The sequence below is a fragment of the Babylonia areolata genome, chromosome 27 (assembly GCF_041734735.1).
Source record: "Babylonia areolata isolate BAREFJ2019XMU chromosome 27, ASM4173473v1, whole genome shotgun sequence".
NCBI classification, from domain to species: Eukaryota; Metazoa; Mollusca; class Gastropoda; order Neogastropoda; family Buccinidae; genus Babylonia; species Babylonia areolata.
The window spans coordinates 18,464,494-18,482,874 of NC_134902.1; the positions used below are offsets into that span (position 1 = coordinate 18,464,494).

At 44.9% G+C, this 18,381-nt stretch overlaps 1 protein-coding gene across 3 annotated transcripts in view; it reads right to left on the reverse strand.

The window, feature by feature from the left end:
• LOC143301264 (DNA damage-regulated autophagy modulator protein 2-like) overlaps positions 1-18,381 on the reverse strand; it is a 161,045-nt gene that overhangs the window by 12,628 nt on the left and 130,036 nt on the right. For all 3 annotated transcript variants that reach the window (XM_076615416.1, XM_076615417.1, XM_076615418.1), the window contains 4 exons: positions 13,384-13,505; positions 12,706-12,756; positions 11,856-11,923; positions 4,416-4,564 (listed from right to left, as the gene is read on the reverse strand). In XM_076615416.1, the coding sequence (XP_076471531.1) occupies positions 4,416-4,564; positions 11,856-11,923; positions 12,706-12,756; positions 13,384-13,505 (390 nt within the window). The remainder of the gene's footprint in view (positions 1-4,415; positions 4,565-11,855; positions 11,924-12,705; positions 12,757-13,383; positions 13,506-18,381) is intronic.

Consider the following 18,381-nt stretch of genomic DNA (forward strand, 5'->3'; position numbering starts at 1 on the left):
CACACGCGCGCGATGAAAAAACACATGCACACACACACACACATACAGAGGAAACACACACACAGAGGAAACACACACACACACACAAACACACACACACTAACACACGCGCGCGATGAAAAAACACATGCACACACACACATACAGAGGAAACAAACACACAGAGGAAACACACACACACACGATGAAACGCACACACACACACGCATAGGAGGAAACAGACACACACACACACACACACACGAGGAAACACATACACGCGATGAAAAAAAAACACATACACACACCTCCCCCCCCCCCCCCCCCCCCCCCCCCCCCCCCACATACACACACCAACACACACACACAAACTATAAAACACACACACATTGAGGGGTATCAGAAAGGACGAAAATCACCTCCTTCCTTCCGCATAGCAAACATACACCTATGCACACCATCCTCTGGTTGACACACACACACAAAGCGATAGACATTATGAGAAGGAAAATAAAACAGGAACCAGAGGAAACGCAGAACTTGAAGAAGGCTTGCATATCACGATAACCCCAGAAATCTCTCCGTGCACAGTTGTTCTTGTTTGTGCAAACTAAGTATATTGTGTTTTTGTCTTGTTTGTCTAAACATTATATATGTTTTTTTTCTCGTTAGGGCAAACTCTGTGTGTGTGTGGTGTGTGTGTGTACGTTTGTGTGTGTGTGTGCACGCACGTATCCGCGCTCGTACGTTTTATTGTTGTGCCCTCCACCCCAACCTTCCCCCAAAGGGTATCGTCACACTACTGTTATATTTTAGCTCTCTTGGCTTGACTGTCGACAGAAGATGTTCAGAGCATCTTAATTCGAATTCCAAATACCCTGCAGGTTTTCTCTGTCATCACGTCGGCTTTTCTGTTTGATGTCTAGGCTGATAATAACTTCTTTTTTTCTCTCTCTCTCGGGTGTTCCCTTTGGAGAGGAAAAAAAAGAAAGAAGAAAAATAGGGTAGTGGGTCGAAAGTTTCGTTCGCTTTTGTGTTTTGTTTGTTGTTGATTGATTTTTTTTCTCTTTTTCTCCCACTTAATTCTACATTGTACAGGATTACAGGGCAAACTAGGGAAGAGAGAGAGAGGGGGGGGGGGAGAGAAAGACAGACAGACAGACACACAGAGAGGGAGAGAGAGAGAGGGAGAGTATGCGCGCGCGTGTGCGTGCGTGTGTGTGTGTGTGTGTGTGCGCGCGCGCGCGTGTGTGTACGTGCGTGTGTGTGTATGCGGCGTGCGGCGTGATGCGTTCGTTCGTGCTTCAGTTTTACATGCCTTCAATTTCAAGTCAAGTGACATTAGACGTTGTGTGTGCGTGCGTGCGTGTGTGTGTGTGTTGTGTGGTGTGTGTGTGGGGGAGTTGGGGGGGAGGTTAACGCGTGCAAGCACGTGCGTGTCTCTGTCTGATCCCATCTTCAAAAGCAAAGGTATTTGACACATTCTTCTCTGGCTTATGTCACGACGATAGACTAATGCCGGTGGGAGGATAACGACGAAGTTATATGATGATGATGATAATGGAAAATCACTTTTGTAACAAAACAGTACTCTACTTTTCCAATGTACACCGTCCAAAATAGACTTAGTAAACATTGAACAGAAGTAAACGAATCAACACAATGCCTCCGTCACTACTCAGTGTTACAATGTATATCCCACACAACACAACACAGTGCGCGCGCGCACACACACACACACACACACACACACAGAACCCCCACACCCTACACACATACACATACATGCGCGCGCACACACACCATACGAACATCAACACATACACCCCTACTGATGAACACACCCACCAACCACATTATGCTCAAGACACCCACATTACACTACAATCACACATTACACTAAACACTTCCACCCACACACATTACACTACACCCCCCCACACACACACTACACACAAGTTTCAAGTTTTAATTATCCTTTCTCTCCTATTGGAGTATGGAGGATTACTGCGAAATAATCTTTTCATACCCAGAACAAATATTTCCAAATACACAACAATGTCACATAAAAGTTGAGAAAACACAAATGTCTTTTAACTCCAAAAGTGTAGCTAGGCAACATTTGCAAATCTAATCAGCTAAAATGACTTTTTTTGCCTCCTTTGAGCATATTACAAAAATTAAAAACCGATTTTGGAGACAAATATTTTTTAGGAACAGATCTATTTCGTAACTGATCATAATAGGGACATTCCATTATAAAATGAAACTCATCACCAATCACAGACATGTTACAAACCTTACAAAGCCGTAACTCTCGTGGTATGCCTTTGTGTCTCCCTGTTTCTATATCCAGCTTATGATTACTACACACACACACACACACACACACACATCACAAACAACACTTTCCTCAACCCAACGTGTTGGAAATACGATCCCCGGATTGCTCGGGAACGGTTATGATGATCAAAGAAAGAGTTTACATCGTGAAGGACCATGACAGGAAGGGAATCTACTAGTAAGAATATCTGACGCTTCACAGCGAAGAACTAACAAACTCTTCTACCTACAATAAATAACCACGGTTTCTTTCTGTTATCAGATAAACGGGTCATGACGAGTGGCGAGTGCCGCAGACTTGGTGGGGAGTATCAGTTGGTATTCTGATAAAACAGTAGCGCTCTCTCTCTCTCTCTCTCTCTCTCTCTCTCTCTCTCTCTCTTCCTGACCTATCCATCTACCACCAACCAGCTCTCTAGCCGGTCGACTGTTATTATCATGGCCATGACATGCGCCGGCTCTCCTCCATTCTTCACACACACGCACGCATGCACGCACACACACACACACGCACAAGCGCACACTCACACACACACAAACATGCAAACACACACACACATACATAAACATGCAAATACACACACGCACGCGCGCGCACACACACACACACACACAAGCAAGCACACACACACACACACACACACACTCTTCTCTCTCTCTCTCTTCTGCTCTCCACCACGCCCCTACCCTATTGTTCTCGTTGTTATTCATCTATCGCGATATTGTATTGTACATAAGTTCTATGTTTATGTTTGCACATGCTTATGTAACTCTGACGTTGGTGTTGTGAAGTGACTCTCGCTTTTTTTTTTCCTCTTAATTATTATTCTTGCCCAGAAGGCCGGATGTGAACAAGTACTTTGTGCTTACTCCTGTAACGTCGTAAAACAATCTCTCTCTCTCTCTCTCTCATTTTTTCCTGACATGTACTGATTCAACCTGTGTCAAATACCAAGTTTTCCTATTCTCAATGTGCTTCTCTGTATTAGTTTCAACATAATTCTTTTTTTTTTCTTTTTTTTTTTTAAGCGTATATGTACCGTATATGTAAAATGAACAAATATAGGAACAATCCCGCCCCCCCCCCCCCCCCCCCTCTCTCTTTCTCTCGTCGCTCTCCCTGCCTGTCTATTTGTATGTTTGTCTGTCTATCTGTGTCTGTCTCTTTCCATCTAGCTATGTAACTATCTCCTTTTCTTCTTCTCGTATTTCAATGATTTTTCTCTTGCTTGTTCGCTTTTCCCTCTTTTTTCTTCTTGCTGTTGTTTATTTATTTGTTTTCGAGGGCTGGATGAAAAAAAAAAGCATGTATGCTTAATCTATTACCCTCAGAAAATAAAAATTATTCATTCATTCATTCTCTCTCTCTCTTTCTTTCTTTCTCTCCATCTTTTCACGAATGTCAGCAGATGAGAAACGCATTAGCTCCTTCCCTTGTCTATGTGATCTGATCTGAATCAAAAACTGGATCATGGCCAAAATGATGGGTCACTGCTCACCAGTCAAGATCACGTTCCGTCAGATTTGTGTGTGTGTGTGTGTGTGTGTGTGTGTGTGTGTGTGTGTGTGTGTGTGTGTGTGTGTGTGTGTGTGTGTGTGTGCGCGCGCGTGTGTGCGTGTGCGAGTGTTGTGTGTGTGTGTGTGTGAGAGAGAGAGAGAGAGAGAGAGAGAGAAAGAGCGCGCGCGTGTGTGTACGTGTGTGTTCATCTTTTTTGTTTTGATTTACATCAACTATCATTCTTTCATTTATTAAACAATCTAAATAAAAAAAATATATTAAAAAAAACAACCTTACAATTTTCCAGACCGAGGAAGGCTACACGTGCTATCATCTTCAAAGTCCTGAAAGGGTTAAAAAATGCACCATCATTCACGTCAAATCTGTATCTCTAAGAGTCATAACATCATATATCAGAAGAAGAAGAAAAAAAACAACCAAACATATATCCTGTATGTACTGTGGTTGTTATCCCATTCACCCACTAACACAATCGGTATCGGTATCATCAATGTCTTCTCATCACCACGAACTCAATTGGTATTGATCACCCTCTCAGTTCATAGCTATCATCATCATCATCATCATCACCTACCTGGAAGTTGGCTAAGATGCTGAGTCCAGCGGCAGACAACCAGCCGACCACCAGGGCAGCGATGCAGAGTCGCCGGTCGCAGGCGTGTCTGGCACTGCGCTTGAACTGTTCCTTCTGCTGCAGGAACCGCACGTACATGTTGGCTCCCACTGTGCACACACACACACAAAGAGAGACATATATATATATATATATATATATATATATTTGCATATCTATCTATATCTATAGATATATATCTGTAAATACACACACGCACAGATACACACACACACACACATACATGCACAGATACACACACGCACACACACACAAACATATACATACACGCACGCACACACACACAAGCATATACATAATTATATACATGCAAACATACATATATGTACGCACGCACGCACACACAAACATGCAAACACACACACACACATAAAGAATTACCAACACACAACACACACACAAACATATACATGCATGCACACACACACACACAAACATATACATGCATGCACACACACAAACATACACATACAAACATATACATACACGCACGCGCGCACACACACACACATTCATGCATATATACATACAAGAACACACGCACAGACAAACACACACACACACACAGGGAGAGAGAGAGATATAGTAGTGAAAACAGTTGTGAAGGAAGAAACTGGACTTCGTCTGTCTGATGATTTTTTTTTTTTTTTTTTTTTTATAGGGGGGGGGGGGGGGGCGATGACCACTATTCTCTTATTTTCATTTTGTTTTCGTGTGTGTGTGTATGTGAGTGTGTGTTTAAAAGTGTGGCATGTGTGTCTATGCGTGTGTGGGAGTGAGAGACAGAGAGGGATTATTTACAGAAAATGGACTTTTTGGTTACATCGCACAGTGACAACTTACTTACATGCCTCTCGTGCATCCAACGCACCGCACACACACACACAATCTATATATATATATATATATATATATATATATACACACACACACACACATATATATACGCGCGCGGGCGCCACACAGCATGCGTGCACTACGAAACGCACTCATCATCAATAAATACACACACACAAACGCACATTTATCGCCGTCTCTACGAGGGCATGATAGTGCAGAAAAATAGCTGTCTCAGATTTACTCCTACGTAATGAAGTCAATTTCCATTCGACTTTCAAAACACACACAGATACACGCACGCGCGCGTGCGCACATTATACATACATGAACACACACACACACACACACACACACACCACATACATGCATGTACTCTATTTCTCTCTCTCCCTCTCAGTCTCTGCAAGTGCAAAGGGAAAAGAAATATGTATCGAATGTGTATTTCTACATAATGAAGACAATTTTCACTTCACACACACTCACACACGCACGCACCAGACACACCCACACCAATGCGCACGCAAAAACAAACAAACGAACAAAAAACTTCAACTTCCAAAACAACACACAAAACAAACCCTGGCTGTGTGCACAGACAAATCCCTGAATCAACGCACAGACAGACACACGCACACACTTCTCCGCTCCATCGAGGGCACACACACACTAACACACACACACATACTAACACACACACGCACGCACACGCACGCACACACACAAGCATACACACTAACACACACACACATACACACACACACACGCGCGCGCGCACGCACAAAAAAAAACAACACACACACACACAAACACACACCAATGCGCACGCAAAAACAAACAAACGAACAAAAAACTTCAACTTCCAAAACAACACACAAAACAAACCCTGGCTGTGTGCACAGACAAATCCCTGAATCAACGCACAGACAGACACACGCACACACTTCTCCGCTCCACCGAGGGCACACACACACACACACACACATACTAACACACACACGCACGCACACACACTAGCATACACACTAACACACACACGCGCGCGCACGCACAAACACACTGACACACACACACACACACAACAAAACCAGACCGTACGTACTCATACACCTATCAAATCAAAGCACGAGAGGAAGCAAGAAAGGAAAGGAGGAAGGAAAGAAAGGAAACAAAAAAAAGGAAGCAAAAAAGAAAAAAATAGAAGGAAGAAAAGAGGGAAGGAAGGAAGAAAAGGAGGAAAAAGGAAGGAAGGAAAGAATGAAAGAAAGAAATGAAAGCAGCAAAGTATGAAAGGAAGGAAGGGAGCAAAGGAGAAAGGAAGTAAAGAAAGAAAGGTGGGATAAAAAATTAAAAAAAGGGAAAAAAAAGTCTCGTTATCACGTCTCCTGTATTATTTATAGGCATCGCTGGGGATCCCCAGAAGAGGTCAAACGCACTTACTCGCAGTCCCACGTTCGTTGCTGCATAACTTGTCTGCCGGCAAATACGGTCGCCGGCCAATTACTGTCGCCGGCGACAATTTGTTCCCAAGGGACATATTTTCGCCAGTATACAGTTAGTTAGCGTGTGCCTACACACGTCTGGTCAGCTGAAGGAAGGCCACCGCGAACTTGGAAGACCCTGCAAGCGCTTCAAAGACACCTTGAAGACAAACCCCAAAGCCTGTGACATAGACATCGCTTCCTGGGGAAACTGATGCCCTTGACCGCTCTCGCTGGAGGATGTTGTGCTCTAGTGGCAAAAAGACGTTTGAAAACATGAGAACGCTGGCCATTAAGGAGAAGCGTGAGCGAAGGAAGCAGGGCTCAACTTCTGGAGACGTTTTCCCTTGCAACACCTGTGGGAAGTGCTGTGCATCCAGAATCGGCCTCTTCTCCCATATGAGGACACACCGACAGATAAGCCTGCCTGCCTACTCATCCGTCAGTCCAACGGAGACTACATTATCACACACACACACACACACACACACGAAATACACGCGCAAGCACAAACACACACACACATCTGTTGCACCAGTTATTAGTCGCTGGTGCATTTAACACATTTTTGTCGTATGCGTGTGTGTGTGTGTGTGTGTGTGTGCGCGCGCGCGCGCGTGTGTGTGTATGTGACAATCCAGGCATATCTTGTCGCCGACGACCGAACAACTGTGACCAGTGAAAACCAGCACAAACTGTCACAGGCGACAATAATAATATTGTAACATATATAACACGGTGGTTATACCCCGCAACAGACGTTCTCTAGTTCTGACCCGATATCTTTCGATGTCAGAGGCTCATTCCTTGCCCCCCCCCCAACCCCTCCTCCCTCCTCCTTCAAGATAGACCTACCTACCTACCTGCCAAGATAGACCTACCTACCTGCCTGCCTGTCAAGATAGACCTACCTGCCTGCCCACTCGGTTGCCAACCACACGGTTTAGGGTCTGTCGCTGTCCATTATATACCTGCCGTCGATAATAAGTGACATTTGCTACAGCCGAGGTCTGCCGCCTGCACACCTGTTGTGTGGTGTGTGTGTGTGTGTGTGTGTGTGTGTGTGTGTGTGTGTGTGTGTGTGTGTGAGTGAGTGAGTGCGCGCAGTGCGTGTGTGTATATGTGTGTGTGCAGGTTCGTGGGAAGGCTGTGGAGTGAGTGATTGAGTGAGTGAGTGTGTGTGCGTGACCGTGTGTGTGTGTGTCTGTGTGTGTGTCTGTGAATGTGTGTGCATGTGCGTGCGTGCGTGTGAATTGGATGTGCCTGCTCGCGCGCGCAAAAAAAAAAAAAAAAATTAATTAAAAAAAAAAGAAAAATAAAAAGTGTGCGGAAGGTGTGGGAAAAGATGGTATCCATGCACAATAATTATTTTTGTCATGCTTCCTATTCATACAGCTCCGAAATCAGTGGGGCACGCTCTCTGAGCATCCTATGAAACACACATCGTTCATACCCAGTGTCATAAGCTTACCTTGCAAACATATACCCACATACATATCTACTCAACCACGCGTGCATTATAATACGCTTATTCATACATACAGAACTATCTGCTGAACCACGCGTGCATTATAATACGCTTATTCATACATACAGAACTATCTGCTAAACCAGGGGTACTTTATAATACGCTTATTTACACATACAGAACTATCTGCCAAACCACACGTGCATAACAATACGCTTATTTACACATACAGAACTATCTACTAAACCATACGTGCATAACAATACGCTTATTTACACATACAGAACTATCTACTAAACCATACGTGCATAACAATACGCTTATTTACACATACAGAACTATCTACTAAACCACGCGTGCACAACAATACGCTTATTTACACATATAGAACTATCTACTAAACCACGCGTGCACACCAATACGCTTATTTACACATACAGATCTACTAAACCACGCGTGCATAACAATACGCATATCAACACATACACGCGTGCCCGCAAACATGCATGCAAACCTGCGAACACAACAGACGTGACGTACATACATTCATACAGACACACGAGGAAACTGACAGACAGACAGACAGACAGCTGGACGTTTTCAGCGAATGTCAAGAAACTGGTAAAGTTCCGTGGAAATCCATTGTCATATTTTGTTTTACCTTGTCTCCCAATGGAGAAAGGACCCCACAATTGCTTACGTTCTACTGCTACTAACAACAAGGGGGGGGGAGAGAGCAGAGGAGGAGCAGTAGCAGCAGAAGAAGGAGGGAGGAAGAGGAGAAGAAGAAGAAGGAGGAGGAAGAGGAGAAGAAGGAGAAGAAGGAGGAGGAGGAAGAGGAGAAGGAGGAGGAGGAGGAGGAGGAGAAGAAGGAGGAGGAGGAGAAGAAGAAGGAGGAGGAGGAGGAGGAGGAGAAGGAGAAGGAGGAGGAGGAGAAGAAGAAGAAGCAGGAGGAGGAGAAGAAGGAGGAGGAGGAGAAGAAGAAGAAGAAGAAGCAGGAGGAGGAGGAGAAGAAGAAGAAGCAGGAGGAGGAGGAGAAGAAGAAGGAGGAGGAGGAGGAGAACAAGATGAAGAAGGAGGAGGAACAGCAGTAGCAGCAGCAGAAGAAGGAGGAGGAGAAGAGGAGGAGAAGAAGAAGAAATTGATCAGTTGATCCGAAAAAAAAAACAAAAAAAAACCCCAATCCTCCAACATCAACACACAAGAATCCAATCCATTTAGTACTTGGTCCGTAACACGAAATGGAAATGTATCCTTGCCTTTTTGTTTTCTTCGGAGGGGAAGAGTGGGACGGGGTTCGGGGAGGGGGGGGGCGTGCGGAAGGAAGGAAAGGGTGTTGCAGGGAGTGGGGGTGGGGGGGCCGTGGGGGTCGTAACTTTGCTTGACGCGACACACAACAAAAACCGAAACCACAGCAAAAATATCAGTCATAACTTTCTTGGACGCGGAGGTGCTATCAATAAATATAATATATATATATATATATATCTTATAAAAACACCTGTAGCCACAAGAAGTTAAACAGGACAGGAAGCTGGGGCCAATCTTGAAGACCATGGCGGCTTCGATAAACATTTCTTTTCTTTGTTTTCTTTTTTTTTTCCCCGGGAGGGTGGGGGTAGGGGGTGGGGGGGATGTGAGAGGGTATGGGGGTGGGGTGGGGGGGGGGGGGGGTCAGAATCCGGGTGAGAAAACTCACAGGCTTCCTCCTTCGGGTCAACAGGAAATGGATCAGTGTGGAATGTGATGACTGTGGCACATAGAGTGGCCGTTAACTTCCCTGTTGTTCGGGAAAGAGGGAGAAGAGGAAAAAAAAAAAAGAAAGAAAGAAAGAAAAAAAACCCGCCTTTTTATTTATGCATCCCTCGTTAGCAGATAAAAAAAAAAAGGCCTTGAAAAATGAGCAACGAAGAAAAGGAAGAGAGAGAGAGAGAGAGAGAGAGAGAGAGAGATGTGTGAGTGAAATACACAGAGAGAGCTAGAGGGAGGGAGAGAGAGGGGGGGAGAGATGAGAGAGAGAGAGGTGTGAATGAAATACAGAGAGAAATAGAGACGGGGGGAGAGATGTGTGAGTGAAATACACAGAGAGAGCTAGAGGGAGGGAGGGGGGGGAGAGAGATGAGAGAGGTGTGAATGAAATACAGAGAGAAACAGAGAGGGGGGGAGATGTGAGAGAGATGTGTGTGTGTGAAATACACAGAGAGAGCTAGAGGGAGGGAGAGAGGGGGGGAGAAAGAGAGATGAGAGAGAGAGAGGTGTGAATGAACTACAGAGAAATAGAGAGGGGGGGGGAGAGATGTGAGGGAGATGTGTGTGAGTGAAATACACAGAGAGAGCTAGAGGGAGGGAGAGAGAGGGGGGGGGGAGAGAGAGAGAGGTGTGAGTGAAATACAGAGAGGGACAGACAGACAGACACAGAGAGAGAGAGAGAGCGGTGAGTGAAATACAGAGACACACACACAGAGGTGAGTGAAATACAGAGAGACAGACACACAGACACAAAGAGAGGTGTGAGTGAAATACAGAGACAGACAGACAGACAGAGAGAGAGACTGAGAGAGAGAGATGAGAGAGAGACAGACAGAGAGAGAGAGATGAGAGAGAGAGGTGTGAATGAAATACAGAGAGAAATGGGGTCAGAGATGTGAAAGTGATGCGTGTGAGTGAAATACACAGACAGAGCTAGACGGACGGAAAGAGAGGGAGGGGGAGAGAGAGGTGTGAGAGAGACAGAGAGATGTGTGAGTGAAATACACAGAGAGAGAGACATATATATATATATTTGAGAGAGAGCGCGGTGTGAATGAAATACAGAGAGAAATAGAGAGAGAGGGGAGGGGGGAGATGTGTGAGTGCAATACACAGTACACAGAGAGCATTAGAGAGAAAGAGACAGAAACGGAGAGACAGAGACAAACAGAGAGAGAGAGACAGACAGACAGACAGACAGAGTTGTTTTTTGAATGTGTAGGGGGTCGAGGGAAAGGGTTGCATCTGTATTTGTATGTGCGTGCATGCTTGTGTGTGTGTGTGTGTGTGTGTGCGCGCGCGCACGCGCGCGCGAGCGTGTGTGTGTGTGTGTGTCTGTGTGTCTCAGTGTGCGCGTGTGTATGTTTGAGTCAGTAAAGTAAAATTTGTCTTCATTAATTTACGTTATTGAGATAACACAATACTCTGTTTTCTACAGGACTAAAAATTGCTATTACTTCTCTACGTGCATGTAAGTGTGTGTGTGTGTGTGTGTGTGTGTGTGTGTGTGTGTGTGTGCTGCTGTTAAGTGTGGATGCTTGTCGGGGATCGTGTGATGGTGGTGATGGTCTGGGTGTGTGTGTGTGCGTGTGTGGATGTGGATGTGGAAGACAAAGACAGACAGCCAGCCAGCCAGACACGGATGCGCTGGCAGACAAAAACTGACAAAACAAAACAAACAAAAACAGACAAATCAAAAATACATACATTAATTAATACACTGATACATGAATAAATAGATGAATAAATAAAAAACAAATAAATATATATATGAATAAATGAATAAACAAATAAATAAATAAGTAAATGAATAAGTCAATGAACAAACACACACAAACCACTTACAGAGAAACGCTCCAATATTAACGAGCTGGGAAAAGATGCACCTCTCCGGCAACTGTGCACCGGTGTGGCTGAAATAAAAAAAAAATAAATAAATAAATAAACAAATAAAGTAGATAAATAAAATCCGTAAATAAATAACGTCTAAAACTCAGACCGTGCGCATGATTTATTCATCTCCTGCTGTCTCCGCCGTCAACACACACATACACACACATACGCGCGCGCGCGCACACACACATACACACCCACCCACACACACACACACACACACACTCTCTCTCTCACACACACACACACACACACAACGCGTGCGCTTACAAAGCACACACTCAGAGAAAGTCTTATTGCTGTAACCATTCCTCACAAACTGCAAAAAGGCAAAAATAAAATTACGATAAATTTCATTCGACTCTGGTTCATATCACTCACGTTCTAAAGATGCACAACAGCGTCATAAAACAATAACACACAAAAAAAAAAAAAATTAAGTTAAGGGGAAAAAAGATCACTCATTCAGCTATATTTTTTTTAATACGATTTCGTTTTTCAGAATAATCAAGTGACATAAACCGTAATATGCAAGTTTCGGGGTGGGGGGTGGGTAGGGGGGGGGGTGAATTGATAATTTTCTGATGGGTAAGGGGTTTGGGGGTTGCAAGGGGATTGAGGGGGAAGAGGATGAGGAGGAGGGGTGGAGATACATACATACATACATACACACTCACACAGGGTTTCCAATCACTCAACGACCGGATCCCCCCCCCCCCCCCACCCCCGCGTCCCCCTCCCCCCGTCCCCCCTTAAAATGCAACATATACAGAACACAATATACACAACACAATCACTGTACCTGATGTAAGGAATCGGGTCCACATTTTCGTTCGCAAATGCTATGAAGTATCTGAAACAACCATCCACATCATCTTAATATTCACCATCCGCATCGTTATCAACATCATCGTCATGTGTGTGTGTGTGAGAGAGAGTGAGAGAGAGAGAGTGAGTCAGAGAAAAAGAGAAAAAGAGAGAGAGAGGGGGGAGGGAAAAGGAGTGGAGAAAGTAGTGAGAGTCAAGAGTGTGTGTGCATGTATATTCGTATAATAGAGAGAGAGAGAGAGAGTACGCATGTATGTCTGAGAGAGAGAGACAGACAGACAGACAGAGTTTGTGTCTGTGTGTTTGTGTGTGTTTGAGTGTGCGCGCAAGTATGTGCATGTGCGTGTGTGTATGTGCGCATGCGCACGCGCACGCATGTGTGTGTGTGTGTGTGTGTTTGCCAACATCAACACCAACACCAACATCAACACCAACACCAACACCAACACCAGTCTCTTAACCCCCATCAACAACAAAATGCACATCCTCTCGACGTTCACGATCACCACTACCGGCCACGTAAATCATCTTACATCATGACAATGGGGAAAACAAACAAACAAACAAACAAGATATAAACGCACAAACATACGCACGCACGCACGACGACCACCACCGCAACAACCAACAACACTAAAACCCAGTAACTGACGAGGCGATGAAGGAGCCGATGATGAAGATGAAGGTGATGACGGGCAAGTAGTGAACTCTCCGCTTCAGCAGCAGAATGCACAGAGCCATGTTCTCCTCCTCCTCCTCCTTCTCCTCAGATTCCTGTCAAACAGACACACATGGGGGGGATGATGCGGGATTAACGGTGGGTGGGAGGAGAAGTGAAACTAAAACCACAATGTCTTAAAACAAAACAAAAAAACATACAAACAAACAACAAAACAACATTATGGCGGTTTGGCAGTTTTGGAGAGCTTTCCACTGGAACTCGAACGAAGTGTATGAGAGAAAGAGTGATAATTATGTGGTTAAAGTGAAGCATACCGATAAGCGTCAGTGCCGCACTCAGTTTTACGTGAATAATACAAAACAAATCATCTCTCTCTCTCTCTCTCTCTGTCTCCCTCTCGGTGACCAGGTCTATGGAGCGTGTCATTAAGTGAGGAATCGGCAATGTTTGCAGCTGTCCAGTTTGGTTAATGACTGGGGGAACTGGGTGCAGCCCCGGGACACACACACACACACACACTCTCTCTCTCTCTCTCTTATATATATACACACGCACGCACGGTTGGGCGCCCCACTATGTGTCAGTGCACCAAGTTTCATGGCTGTACTTAAATATTTGATACAACAACAACAACACACACACACACACACACAGAAACCACAAGCACACACACTCGTGTACACACACGCATACGCAATCCCCCTCGCAAACACGAACTCATATACACAAACGCATGCACACACGAGTACGTACGTACGCACAAGCACACACACACCCCACACCACACCACACCACACCATATATAAAACGGAATGTGCACACCTAAAGACTAATATGGACGGTCTTGCTATTGTGACACGCATAGCTTATATGAGCGCTTAGCAAAAAAACAAACAAAAAAACCAAACATGTCTTTATTCATAAATGTGTATTTATTTATTTATTTATTTTATCATTATTATTATTATTTTGGGGTTGTTTTTTTATTGTTTGTTTTTTTTTTTGTTGTTTTTTTTTTTTTACTTTGTTTTATTTTATTTTATTTTTATTTTATTTTTTATTGATTTTTTTTTCCTCAAGGCCTGACTAAGCGCGTTGGGTTACGCTGCTGGTCAGGCATCTTGCTTGGCAGATGTGGTGTAGCGTATATGGATTTGACCGAACGCAGTGACGCCTCCTTGAGCTACTGATACTGATAATGTGCACTGAGACTGTGTTTTCAAATTCACTCCCAGTGTCAGCGAGTTTCTAATCATTTGAGGTGAGGTGGGGAGGGGGAGGGGGGTGGAGGGGGAGGGTGGCGGACGTGGTGGGGGCAGGATGCCAGTGAAACTGAAACCACGTTGTTAAAAACAACAACAACAACACCCTAACTATATGGCGGTTTTTGAGAGCTTTCCACTGGAACAACAAAGTGTGTGAGCAAGAGTGGCATGGTCTTAAAGTGAAGCAGATGAAACAATCGGAAGTGACCCACCAAACAAAATAGCGATTGGCAAAGAACTGCCACTTTCTTTCTTTTTTTCTTTTTCTTTTTTTCTTCTTTTTTGTGTGTGTTTGTGTGAGTGAGTGTAAGTGTATGTGAGAGAGATAGATAGAGAGAGAGAGAGAGAGAGAGGAGTGTGTGAGTGTCTGTGTGCGCATAAAAATAAAGCCGTCTTACACACGTATCGTGCTTTTTCTTTAAATTGAATCATTAGGCAAAGTGTTGGAAGGCGTTGATGTAATCCGATATAATATACCGACTCAAGCAAAAACATGTGAAAACGCATGCGTGCCTTTAAATATAGGTAACACGTGTGTGTGTGTGTGTGTGTGTGTGTGTGTGTGTGTGTGTGTGTGTGTGTGTGTGTGTGTGTGTCTCCTAAAGAAAAATAATATACAATGCTTACCCTTGAGAAAGAGGGAGGGAGTGAGAGGGAATGAGAGAGAGAGAGAGAGAGAGAGAGAGAGTGCATAACAAATATTTAGGTAAATAGGCATAGATAGGGAGACTGAGAGAGAAGGGGAAAGAAGGGGAAAGAAGGAGGGAGAATGAGAGAAATATAGACTTATAGATAGATAAAGAGAGAGAGAGAGAGAGAGAGAGAGAGAGAGAGAGAGAGGAGTGGAGAGAGAATGAATGAATGAATGAATGAATGAATGAATCTTTATTTTCCAACGGTGAAGATATTATTAGCACTTTGGCCGACTTACACATCTGCCGTTGTTCAAAGAGACACACAAACATTGATAAATAAAAATTATACGCAAATAAATGAAAGAGAGAGAGAGAGAGAAGTAAAAAGAGAAGAGAGAGAGAGAAAGGTGAGGAGAGGTAGAGAGAAGAGAGAGAGAGACAGAGAAAGAAGAGTTAGAAGGAGAAGAGACAGACATGAACAGAGAGAGACGGGTTGGAAAGAGAGAGCATGAGAAAGAGCGGAAGCAAGAAAGTCTGAGAGAGGGAGAAGGAGAGAGAGAGAGAGAGAGACAGACAGACAGACAGACAAGACAGAAATACACCGACAGAGACACAGAGAGAGACAGACAGAGACAGAGAGAGACAGGCAGAGAGAGACAGAGAGAGAGAGACAGGCAGAGACAAAAGAGAGAGAGACCAAAGAAAAAAAAAGAGACAGACAAACAAAGGAGAGAACAGACTGACAGACAGGCCCACAGACTGAACAGACAGGCCCACAGACTGAACAGACAGGCCCACACACTGAACAGACAGACAGGCCCACAGACTGAACAGACAGGCCCACAGACTGAACAGACAGGCCCACACACTGAACAGACAGGCCCACAGACTGAACAGACAGGCCCACAGACTGAACAGACAGGCCCACAGACTGAACAGACAGACAGGCCCACACACTGAACAGACAGACAGGCCCACAGACTGAACAGACAGGCCCATAGGGTGAACAGACAGACAGGCCCACACACTGAACAGACAGACAGGCCCACAGACTGAACAAACAGACAGGCCCATAGACTGGACAGACAGACCCACAGACTGAACAGACAGATAGGTCCACACACTGGACAGACAGACAGGCCCACAGACTGAACAGACAGGCCCACAGACTGAACAGACAGACAGGCCCACAGACTGAACAGACAGGCCCACAGACTGAACAGACAGACAGGCCTACAGACTGAACAGACAGGCCTGCAGACTGAACAGACAGACAGGCCCACAGACTGAACAGACAGACAGGCCCACAGACTGAACAGACAGACAGGCCCACAGACTGAACAGACAGGCCCACAGACTGAACAGACAGGCCCACAGACTGAACAGACAGACAGGCCCACAGACTGAACAGACAGACAGGCCCACAGACTGAACAGACAGGCCCACAGACTGAACAGACAGGCCCACAGACTGAACAGACAGACAGACAGGCCCACAGACTGAACAGACAGACAGACAGGCCCACAGACTGAACAAACAGACAGGCCCACAGACTGAACAGACAGGCCCACAGACTGAACAGACAGACAGGCCCACAGACTGAACAGACAGACGGGCCTACAGACTGAACAGACGGGCCCACAGACTGAACAGACAGACAGGCCCACAGACAGACAGGCCTACAGACAGATAGACAAAGGAAAGAACAGACAGACAGGCCCACAGACTGAGCAGACAGACAGACAGGCCCACAGACGAAGTCCACTTTCACCCACAGACGTGGTATCAGAAGTAATCAACAGCCGAAGCACCGTAGTCTTCTGTGTTGCGAGTTACCGAGCCACCACCATTGCTGTTTTTACAATTACCTCGACACACGCACAGCATGCGTGAATATCATTTCTGAATTGGATGTCGTTAACATGAAGCCAAAAAAAATCTCTCTCTCTCTCTCTCTCTCTCTCTCTCTCTCTCTCTCTCTCTCTCACACACACACACACACATCTACCCCCCCTCTCTCTCTCTCTCTCTCTCTCACACACACACATCTAACTTCCCCCCCCCCCCCTCTCTCCCTCACACACACACCCCTGCCCTCTCTCACTCTCTCTCTCTCTCGTCATCATGTGTTTGCGCCCCTTCATGAGAGGCAATGACCCAATAATCAATAAATCATCCGTATCTGAATCCGCCACTCCTCTCTCTCTCTTCATCTCTCTCTCTCTCTCTCTCTCTCTGTCTGCCTCAGCCTCCACTCGCCGTGTGCGTAAAAGATAAAATGGATAGGTGTGGTATGGGATGGGGATAAACAGACATACAGTAACACACACTTATAGAGAGAGAGGGGTATAGACAGAGAGAGAGAGAGAGAGAGAGAGAAATAGTGGAGAGCGAGCCAGGACACAGAGAGACAGAGAGAGAGAGGGAGAAATGGGGGAGAGCGAGCCAGGTCACAGAGAGACAGAGAGAGAGAGGGAGAAATGGGGGAGAGCGAGCCAGGTCACAGAGAGAGAGAGAGAGAGAGAGAGGTGGGGGGGGGGGGAGAGATTCAAAGATTCAAACATTCATAGATATTTAATCCATTTGCCCCTTTTGGGGTTGTGGAGGATACAGTAACAATACATACTCATTGAATCACATCTTCAGTCCAACGATGTCTCTGAGGCACGCAAAAAAACGCACACCCACCCACGCACACACACGCGCGCGCTAATGATGATGATTTGCAACAAAACAAATTAAAACTTAAACATACTGACAAGTATGTTTTATATGTAACAAAAGTTAAACACCCTTTCCAAGTTTTATGAATTTACTGAAATTGTGTTTTTTTTCCCAGTACTGAATAAACTGCTTAAACCGAACACTGACAAGTGTGATTTATATGTATGTGGTATCAATTAATTTCGAATTACAGCATTTTAGGGGCATTCTATAACAAAAAGGAAATTCATCCCCAACATTTCCCATATTACATTCCTTGCAAATTCTGTTTTCTCTGTTTTCGCCTTATCTTCTTCCTATTTCGATCTGCAGAGAGACAAGAGAGAGAGAGAGAGAGAGAGAGA